Here is an 11,328-nt window from a genome sequence, read left to right as displayed (position 1 = left end):
CACAGCTTCTTAAATATTAATGCACACTTTTTATTATATTAAAATCAGGCAATGGTCTGACAATAAAAAGTCTACCTATGGAATACTGTTATGTTAAACTTTACTTACAGGATGTTAAATCCTTAGAACTAAGGTTTTCCCCAGAAAAAGATGAATGGAAACATCAATTGCTTTTCAGACTTGATAGTTGCTGCTTCAAAAGGTGGCTTTACACAAACACTAAGTTAAAAAAAAAAAAAAAAAAACCTTAGAACACAATGAATTGCTTTTATTTCGGTATGCGTCCAACATCTCAGCATTTAGTGGTCCTGAACAGAAAAGTGGAAAAACGCAGCCATTGGCCAGGAATTCCGGGGATCTGCCGTGCACACCGAGTTCTTTCTTATCCCTGCTGAGGACCGAGAGAAGCAGCAGCACCGAAACCAAAGTGTGCACCGAGTTCACGGTTCTTTTTGTTCCAGTTGTCAGATTCCAAACTAGACCCAAATGGATTGCAAGGATGACCAAATGAGAGCCCTGTTTAAAACTTCTTCAATTTTTAAAAGCAAAAGCAATTACAGGAAAAGAAAACAATTCATTCAGAGGGATCATGTGTGCTTACAAGTGTCTTCTGTGGCTTTTCTCCAAGTTTAACCACCAAGGACTTTGAGAGCTGGCACGTCTGTGACCCTGGTGACTGTTCTTTTCACCTTATCAAAACCTGAGCTAATAAAAAAACGTATCAGCTGATGATGACAGCAGAGGGTGGCAGGGCTGAGAACCCAATATTCATTTCTCAGGCTGGTGGAGAGTAAGTAAGTGTGGTTCCAAAACTAAATGAGGGAGGTCAGAGACGCTTTCCAACCTTACCTGATGGCTTCTGGCCAAAGCAAGGAAGTGTCATGGAAAGTGTTGGGTGGTGATGGTGCAAAAAGGGACTTGAGGAGGAGGAAGGACAAAGCAGCACCCCTCGATTAAGGTGGAGGGAGAAGATATGGGGAAAGCCCTGAATTCCTCACCAAAGGCCAATTTCAGAGGGGAGCCGAGGGGGTTACAATCTATGCTTCGGCCAAGGGTGGCAGTGGAGAGTGGGAAGAGGATGGTGGCTTGGAAGGGGGGCAGCATTTAAGACTTAAAGAAAGAAACCAGGGGTGCAGATGAAGCATCCCCCATACCCAGCAGGAGTCCCACAGGCTGTGACCTGAAACCCTCACATCTACTCTAAGAAGCCACCCCAAGCTGGAGGGCTGTTGCAGGGAGGGAGGGAGGCAGGGGGAGGGGAAGGGGAGAAGGCAGAGACCCCAGGCCATGTAATCAGCAGCAAGGTGATTGCGTGATGTGTCTTTTCACAGTTGAGTTAGATGTGCCCCACCGGTTATGATGGGAATCAATTTAAATATACTTTCTTGATCCCAGAAGTTCAACTATGTGGACAGTGGTTACACTTGACAGGATGATTTGTTATAGCACAACTTATGTATTTCAAATGGACAAAAAATTAGTATCATTTACAGTATCTTAAGATAAACTGCCTTTGAATGGGAGCTTCCTTTCCAGTACTTTGAGGTCTACAAGACGTATCTAGAAAATTTACTACTGTGGAAAATGAAGACTGCTTAAATCGAATGGGGGGTAGGGGAGGGCCTGTGGTTTTTCTTTTTGATTAATTGCTGTAACACTGTCCTTCAGGAGGCTGAGGGAGTTTCATATTTTCTTTAGACATCATTAGGCGCCGAAGCTCTTGCAGGACAACTTTGATGCTATATGAATTCTGCCATTTTGCTAGCACTGATATGGCTCTTGGGTCCACCTACAGAAAGGCAAACAAAGAACAAATTACTGTCAGGCTCTCAAACAAAAGAAAAGTTGTATGCTGGAGCTAAGCTACAGTAGAAACGTGAGTACAGTGCATTTTTCAAGTTGAACATGCTCATCACACAGTGGCATCTGACATGCAGAACACCCACAGGATTCCCTCCCTCCAGTTAGTCTGTTTTTCCCTTTTTGTGTCCCAAACCCTCACTGTGTGGGAGAAGGAAATTATGAATAAGTAAAACCACCTTTAGAGAAATGGCACTGACACTTGGTGAGACTCAACCCAACTGGCTCTGAAACAACGACCTGAGCTGCTCCTGGGCTGGCTGCGGCCACTGCTCAGGGCCTGTCCTCTCTCAACGGTACGCCCAGGTGGTGGGCGATGAAGAGGCACAGCGCAGCAGCGAGAGCACAAGCAGCGGGTGGCGAGGACCCAGGCTCTAATGACAAGGGCCTTCCTCGGAGTCATACCCTCTCTAGTTAGTTAGCATTCCCCAAGAAATTTCCCGAAGTGTGAGTTGAGTCCTGGGTTCAGGACTTCAGGTGGAACTCAGAGACAACACTAAACACTGAACACAGTAACAAGGCTCATCTCTTTTCAATTTTCTTTCAAGTCTTCTGAATACCTCAAAACAGAAGGCTTACTAGCTCATGCAATGCTAATGTGCAGCACCCTTTAATACTTGCTGATCTCCCCTCTGAACAAGAGAGCAGGCCTCAGAGGCTCAAAAACCTTTGGCAAGCAACATATGGAGGAAGAATTTACCAACTTTGCTTTGTTTTTGTAATTTTTACCATTGCCGTTATTGCCTTCTTATGACAAATGAGACTCGTTTCCATTTATGGCAGTGCAAATGGTGGTAAAAATAAGTTAAAAAAGCAAGGCCATTAGAGGAAAAAAATAGTATGTCGTCCCCAAATAAGGCCCATGAGGTAAAAGTGTGACCTTGGGCAAGATCTTTCACCTCGGTTTCCTCACCTCTCTACCTCTTGGGTGTATATCAGGAGGACTGAATGAGCTCTTATCTCAAAGTGACCGGCATAGTGCTGAGTAATACAGGCCAGAGTAAATGCCGTGTAAGTTGTGTTAAACACAATTGGGAAACAGGCCCTCACCCCAAATCTGCACATGTTCATACTGCAATGTATTTTATCATCACATAACCAAGTAACATGTGGACTCCGGCCCAAAGTGCCCCTGATATTAAAGTACAAAACATTTTTCAGAGAACCCCAGAGAACAAGTAGGGGCAGGAAGAACAACTTACCACTCCATTAGAACTATTAACTCCATTCATATTAATTTTTGTTACAAATCTTACAAAGGGGGGTGCTTCTGGGTATTTAGGTCCACATTCTATTTTAAGGCTGTATATTCGGTTTTCATAAATTGTCTGGAAAAAAAAAAGGGTACAGCCATGTCAGGCAATTACAAAGAATTCAAAAAGGTAGAACTTCTGAAACCTCATTTATTCCTGACTGCAGAACTGGTGCATCTGCTTCCATTACACAAAGTCTACTGGTTATTTGGTAAGTTAGCAGTAATTAGTCCTTACACTGGTGTATATGAATCCTGGCCTGGGGGGGGACTATAAAGAAGGCAGAAAATTTAAGCTAGTTATCACTGAAGTTTCATGTTAGTATTATTAAGCCCAATCAGATGGACTTGTTTTTATGTTAATTTTTCTACGCTCTGGGAAATGATGTGTAAGAGGCATTCTTCATTCTGGGAAGTCACACCAGATGTCTACTCATGCAGGGATCATCAGCCAGTGCATTAAATACCACCATGTACAAAGCACAGAACAGGTAACTCTTGAGAGAACTTCAAAACGAAGCACAAGGTGGGGGTGGGATAGAGACAGGCGAGTCGCTTCCCACTTCATCACCACTTCGGGGTTGTGCTCTGTGAAAGGGATCTCAGCTGTAGGTGCCATCATCTCTCCCTGCTGTTTTTATGATGACCTGAGAGATTACTGGTGTTTAGTACGTGAGGTGGGGAGCCAAGGATGCCAGACCTGCACTGGAAAAAAACAGTCCTTCTCCAAATGCCAACTGTGCCTCTCTTGAGAAACACTGGAAAGGTCTGATCCCCTGAGCCAATGAACTTTTCCCTTTAACTTCCACCCAGTGAACAGCAGAATGTGCTGACTTTCCCAGGCTGTTCCTTCTGCCCAGAGTGCCGTGCCCCCACCTGAACTACTTCACAACCTTCAAGACCCAGTTCAAACATCATATGAAACAGAAGGCTACTTCACAAGTTTTCTGTCTTATATGAAGTTGCATTATCATCATTTGCGTGTCTGAAGACCACACCACGGGGTGACAGCTCCCCATCAGACTGGCCCCGTTGAGGGCAAGGACCACCCTCCTCTGGGTTCCCCTCTCAGGCACCAGTGCCCCTTCCTCGCTGCATGCTGCACGAGAAATGGCTCCTGTGTAAATAGTGACATCTAGCGGTCTTTTGGGGGAATAAATTAAAGAAGATGTGATTTAAATGCTTAAAAACATTATGTCTAAATAGTGGCCCATCCCTAATTTAAAAACTGGGACATATATTAATCTTTTAAAATTCAGAAGGCAGTCTTAATATACGCATAGAAACTTTTCACATCCACTTAACAGGGACCCCAACCTATAACAAAATCAAAAATCAATTCTGGATTTCCACCCACCCTCAAGATGCTCCCCCCTCTCTTCTTCCCTCATAAGTAGCAGCACCATCCAGCAGTTAAAGCAAAAACCTAGCAGCCAGCCATGATTCCCCTTTTTCTCACCCCTTACCTCCCAATCATCAAAAGGTCTCAGCTTCTACCTCCAAAAGAGATCCCACACCCACCCACTTTCCTCCACCACCGCACCTCATCTGAATCACCCCAAGTCTCTGCCTTCTCTCTCGCTCCCCTAGCATGTGCTCCCCACACAGCAGCCTGACTGACCTTTCAAAACCGGAAACCGTTCCTGTGGCTTAACCCCTCCAATGGCTTCCTGGTGACCTAAGAAAGGAAGCCCCACTTTCTGGATCGGACCCTGTGCACCCCTGCCTTTCTCTCCGTTTATTCTTCTCCCTCCTCATCCAGCCCCAAGTTCTCTCTCCTTGGGGCCCTGATACCAGCTGCTCCACTGCACACTGCAGCTCACTCCTCTCGGAGTCCTCCTCACCCCTTGTCTGAAGACTGACTCCCAGTCTTGTGTTTGACGCCCCTCACTAAACTCATAACAAGGAGGGCAGGGACCTCAACTGAACTGGTATTCAACTGTTTGTTGAATGAATGAATGTTGCTATTTAAGCTTTTATAAAACGAACACCTTGTTGCAATTAAGGAGTTTCCTCAGAGAAAGAAAAACTCACTCAGTAAACATAACAAGCAGGAAGCGAAGAGTGGCACGGTCTCTGTACAGATTTATGGAAAATATGGTAAAAGGTCCAGCCTCAGCGCCTAACACAGTCTCACACTCAATAAATATCTGTTGACTGCATGGATCCCAAATTCATCTCTGGGTGTGTCCTGCATTCCTGCTCACTGGTTTTGTCACACAATTCAAAGACAATTTCTTACATAAAAAAGTCCCTGGGGGCTCACAGTAATTACCAAAATCACAAAGTCTGTTAAAATCTTTGACACTACATTTTGGAGGCTCTGATGCACCAATTTATTCACCTGCCAGCATGGTTTGTGGCTTATCAGTGTTGATAAGAGGTCACTGATCACTCTATTAACAACAGCATCAAAATGGTTAAGAAGGTAGGCAGTTTAGTAATAGGACTCTGATTATTACATAGATTAAATCTTGTTACTTTTGACACTATGAAAGTCTAATTTAAAAACATCCATGCTATGACTAACTTAGAACAAGAGAAATATTGAATTTCTGACCACTTATATTCAACTGGCATTTTCATTGGAACACAGTGAAAAGTGCCTCAAGTCAAGTGAGCAGAGACACTGAAGGGTCACTAAAAAGCCCAAAGCAAAACTGTTATAGAAAATGAGGTTCTGGTTTTCTTTTCTTTTGTTTACGAGGGCTCCAGGGACCTGCTAAAAAGGTTTCATTGAAGAAAGGAAATGTGCCTGAAGGAGAATTGCTAGAACATTCCGTCTCTGTGAGGAACACTGCTCTCTTTAAGATTCATTATTTGATCATGGAACAACTTTGTTGTCATGGCTTGAGCTTCATGGGGCAATTTGGCAGTGCCTATCAACATGTTGAAACAGGCGTGCTCAGACCAGCAAGACCATTTCTAGGAATTTCCTACAGACAGACTCGTACAAAAAGGTAAAGCACTGTTTAGTTATTTTTGATACTGCAGACAATCTAAATGTCCACCTGCAAGGGACTGACTAAACAAATAAGGCATATTCCTATAATTGGATACTCTGTAGCCTTTTCAAAGGCTGAGCCCCAGACACACACACACACACACATACACACACTCACGCATGCACGCACCCCTGCAAAGGCTGCCAAGACATAGCTCTTGGTATAGCCAGCAAGCTGCAGATTATGTATAACCTACAGAAGCAGACAGACACCTCCCTCCAACTCTGGATATATTTATGTGTACATAGGCTGTTTCATCCATTGATCACTACATGCTCAGAGCCTAGAGATCACAAACTTTTCTTGGGCCTAAAATATATATGTGAGATAATCCTAGCCTGATCATGAGGAAAACATGAGACCAATTCAAACAGGGAGACACTCTACAAAATATATGACCAGTACTCCTCCAGACCGTCAAGGACAACAAAACCAAGAAAAACCTGAAACTGTTACAGGCACAAGGAGCCTAGGACATGACAACAAAACATAATGTGGTATATTGGATAGGATTCTAGAACAGAAAATAGACATAAGGTAAAAGCTAAGGACACCTGAATAAATTATGGACTTCAGTTAATAATGTATCAATATTGGTTCACTGGTTGTAACAAATGTACTGTACTAATGTAAGATGTTAACAATAAGGGAAACTGGGGTAGGGCGGTGTATACCAGAACTTTCTTTCTACACCACCTTTGCAACTTTTCTGTAAATCTGGAAGTATTATAAAATACAATGAATGTTTACTTATTTATCTATTTATATTGCAGTACAGTTGACTGACAATACTAGTCTCAGGTGTACAACATAGTGATTCAATATTTTTATAGATTATACTCCATTTAAAGTTATTATAAAATATTGGCTACATTCCCTGTGCTATACAATACATCCTTGTAGCTTTATTTTATACACAGTAGTTTGTATCTCTTAATCCCCTACCCTTATTTTGCCCATCCTCCCTTCTCTCTCCCTACTGGTAACCACTAGTTTGTTCTCTGTATCTGTGAGTCTGTTTCGGTTTTGTTATATTCATTTGTTTATTTTTTAGATTCCACATACAAGTGTTAACATACAGTATTTGTCTTTCTCTAACTTATTTCACTAAGCATAACCCCCTCCAGGTCCATCCATGTAGTTTCAAATGGCAAAATTTCATTCTCTTAAAATGTATTTCTAAGATATATGAGATATGAGAAAAGGAAAAAGGTATTGGCTGCAAAAATATGCAAAGCAAAGCACAAAATCTAAATTAATATATAAAAGAAAGATGACACTAGGTGAACTAGTCAACCACTACTCAGTTCAAATCTGATACAGTTATATAAAAAGTATGTTTAATGTACAATGTGGGCATATGCTATGTTAGAATAAAGGATGGGCCCTCTAAAAAAGGGAGACCAGGTAGAGCCTGAGGAGATCTCAACAACTTAGGACATGGACAGGCAGTAAATGTACAGGAAGAGGAGTGAGAGGAGATGCATCGAACTACCGTTCACAGTTAATCTGGGGAGGAAAGTGGGGATTTGAAAGTTCGGGAAAAGCTGGGAAAAAACGACACCACACTAGGATTTTAACAGAGTATTTAATATAGGGAATCGGTTAAACAGGTATCACTGGACTGAAAAAAGCTTTAAAAGAGGAACCTGAACTAACACAGAGGTAATAAATGCAGGGAGCAGGTGTCACCTCTTATTATTCCCTTTGTTCCCCCTTAAGGCTGGGGGCGACACAGGAACAAAGCTGGAGTTGATCAGATCTAGAGGCTCAGAGGAAGAGGGCTCCAGAGCTGAACCCAGATCTCTGAGGAGGGGGTGCTGCGAGGCTGATGCTGGGGGTGCCCCTGAAAGCTGGAGGCTGGAACCCACTGCTGATGCCAGGATGAAGGGCAATTACCAGAGTAGCACAGACAGAACAAGAGGCAAACAGGAAGGAACAAGTCTCTTTTCTCCGCCTTACAGACTCTCTCCTGTGTCCTGATTGGCGGAGCCTAACAGGAAGCCAGCTGACAAAGGAAAAATGTAGTTTGCAGAGTGCCAGCCCCAGGATCCAAAGCAGAGCAGGGAAGGGTGGGCTTGGAGCTTACTAACCAGCACCTGCGCACACCCCTCTAAACAGTGACAAGACACAATTTTCCTCTGTACAAAAACTCTCTTCCCATCAGTCAGGGTATCCTTCTGAGTGAGCCATAGGTCCCTCTGAAGGCAATATTAATTATTCATTTCTCTAATTCAATCATAGTGCTACCTGAATATTCTACAGCCTAAAGACTAAACTGCTGAGTTGACCACACAATCTTAATAGAAAATAAAAAGGCGAAAGGAGGCATTCGCTTCTTCCCATTTGCTCTCTGTTCCCACCAATGTCAGTCTGGCACGAGGCCCTAATCCTGGCAGCAAGAGCTGTCTCTGGTCTCCAGCTTCTGGCCTTTCAGTGCTCCTCCAGCCAACTCTGCTGGGCCCCACAGGAACTAACAGCAGAGGGTATCTGTCCTCCAAGTGTTAGGTTTCGATGGCCCCAGCCTCCCCTGACCCATCCTCCCAGACCCAGGCGGTGGTGATTGCTTTGTGTTATCTTTGTGTTCCCCCAGTGTGCTTTTTTGGCTTTTTTCAGTCCAACACCTATTTGATCAACTTCCTATATTAAATTCTCTCTGTTGAAATACCCAGTATGGTTTCTCTTCCTGACTGACATAAAGAATTAAAGGGAACAAAGTGAACTGCTTACTCTGTATTGTTGGAAAAACTTTACCAGAATATATTCATTTATCAGACATGTAACTTAAAGCTTTCAAAAAAGAGACGGATCAACATGCACTGATATGGAAAGATGTCCACCATCTGCTAAGGGGGAAAAAAAAATAAAGCTGCAAAACATTAAGCATAGCAAGGTCTCATTTTTATTAAAAAGGATATGCATTTGCTTGTGTACCCACAGCAAATGCCAGTAGAAACACACCACGCACCAAATGATCAGTTTTTATTCTGTGGGGAGTATAATGAAATGGGGAAAGGATCACTTTCCTTTTACTTCACACACTCCTGTAATTCTGTTTGTTCTTAAGCATGCACACAATACTTTTAGATAAGTATGTGTATAAATACACACCTACACTCTAACCCACACATAAAAACACTATCTTGGAGAACCCCAGAGGTATTAACAGTGCTTCTCAACCAGGGTTAATTTCTGTCCCTGTCCCACTCCCAAAGCGGTGGGAATCAGGCGACACCTGGAGACATTTATGACTGTCACAACAGGGTTGGGGAGGTGCTTCTGGCATCTAGTGAGGAGACACCAGGGATGCTGCTAAACATCCTCTAATGCAAAGGACAGCTCCAAAACTAATAATGACCCAGCCCAATACGTCAACAGTGCCAAGGCTGAGAAACTTTGCTCTATAACCTGGCTAGTGTTACCACCGCACGGTCAGAGTAGAAATACTCCACGTCTAATGCTGTGGACAGTCACATGTTTGCCAGAATTTTGCAAGGGGCACTTGGATGGGAAGCTTTCCTTTTAGGTTTGGAGGACTTGCTTTCAAAAAAAAAAAAAAAAAAAGATTTTTTAATATATATATATATATATACACATATATTTTCAAATAGCTAACACACACATATGATTAAAGCATAAAGAGTACAAAAATACAGTGAAAAATAAGCCTCCTTTCCACCCTGGCCCCAGTCAGCAATCCCTTTTGAAGGCAACTACTGTCATCAGCTTCTTTTATGTTTTCCAAAAGTATTCTAAGCACACAGAAGCACAAGTATATGTCTGGCCTCTTCCTCTTCCCTCACCCACCCCCACCCCAAGTGACAGCACAGTCTGTATACTGCTTTGTACCTTTTTTCACTTAAATATCATGGAGATCACTCCATTTCAGCACGTATAAATCTGTCTCATTCTTTTGAAAAGCTAAACAGTATATAATATGGTCCATTGAAAGATACTGAGGTGCTTTCCAATATTTTGCTACTATTGAAAACACTGCATGAAATAATTTTGTACATACAGGCTTTTGGGCAATACATTCAAGAAAAGCTGAGTAAATTCCTAGCAGAATTGCTGGATCATATGGTATACGCCTTTTAAACACTGGTGGAGGATTTTGAGTAATACAATAACAAAAATACAATAGGGAAATGAGTTATTCAGAGCTCTATTTAGATGCTTTAATAATTAGCTTGATATTCCAGATGCACAGCATATACTCTGTATGTTAATCATAAAATAGATTGGTCACAGGAAGCACCTAGAAGCAGGTAGTTCCTTTTATGACTTTGCTCTTAACCTTGGGGAGCCAGGGCAATAGAAACTATAAGGGTAAAAAGACAGACAATAACAAGTATCGGTGAGGGAGCAGAGAAACTGATACACTCATGCATTGCTGGTGGGAATGTAAAGTGGTGCAGCCACTTTGGAAAACAGTTTGCCAGTTGTTTAAAATGTTAAACAGAGTTATCATATGATCCAACAATTCCACTCCTATGTATATACTTAAGAGAACTGAAAACATCTGTCCACATAAAAACCTGTACACAAATGTTCATAGCAGTATTATTCATAATATGCAAAAAGTGGAAAAAATCCAAATGTCCATCAATTAATTAATGGATAAACAAAATACGGTATATCCATACAAAAGAATATTATTCAGCCATAAAAAGGAATGAACTACTGGTAAGTGCTATAACATGAACAAACGTTGAAAACATTATGCTAAGTAAAAGCCAGTCACAAAAGACCACATACTGATTCCAATTACATGAAATGTCCAGAACAGGCAAATGCATAGATACAGAAAGTAAGCAGTGATTGTCAAGGGTGAGGAGTGAGCGGGTAGAGGGCAGAATGGGAGTGACTGCCAAAGGGTATGGGGTTTCTTTCTTGGGTAATGAAAATGCTCTGAAATTAGTGACAGTTGCACAATTCTGAATATAATAAAAACCACTGAACTGTACACTTTAAAAGTATATTCTATGGTAAGTGAATTCTATGGTTTGTGAATTATGTCTCAATTAAAAAAAAAAGAAGGATGTAAAGGATATATGGAAAGTATCTTACATACTGTAGCTACTCATTAAAAGTTAGCCCCCTCTGGAAAGAGGTAAACTGAAACTCAGGGTAATCTAAGATGTTTTAGGTGGAACAGCATATTTTCAACAGAACTTAGTGTTCATTTTATTTGTTCATTTGTTTGTTTAA

General features: G+C 41.9%; 1 protein-coding gene across 3 annotated transcripts in view; it reads right to left on the bottom strand.

Annotated features, from left to right (window-relative positions):
- Positions 1-247: 247 nt before the first annotated feature.
- Positions 248-11,328, bottom strand: part of UBE2V1 (ubiquitin conjugating enzyme E2 V1) — a 30,530-nt gene continuing 19,449 nt past the window's right edge. For 2 of the 3 annotated variants that reach the window (XM_059895789.1, XM_059895791.1), the window contains exons 3-4: positions 3,063-3,188; positions 248-1,789 (exon numbers count right to left, since the gene is read on the bottom strand). In XM_059895789.1, the coding sequence (XP_059751772.1) occupies positions 1,643-1,789; positions 3,063-3,188 (273 nt within the window). In that variant the 3' untranslated portion in view covers positions 248-1,642. The remainder of the gene's footprint in view (positions 1,790-3,062; positions 3,189-11,328) is intronic. The other variant, XM_059895790.1, reaches the window with a different exon arrangement.

The sequence above is a fragment of the Balaenoptera ricei genome, chromosome 15 (assembly GCF_028023285.1).
Source record: "Balaenoptera ricei isolate mBalRic1 chromosome 15, mBalRic1.hap2, whole genome shotgun sequence".
Classification (NCBI taxonomy): Eukaryota; Metazoa; Chordata; class Mammalia; order Artiodactyla; family Balaenopteridae; genus Balaenoptera; species Balaenoptera ricei.
The sequence above is the reverse complement of the archived record's forward strand: the minus strand, read 5'-3'. Positions and strand labels throughout refer to the sequence as shown.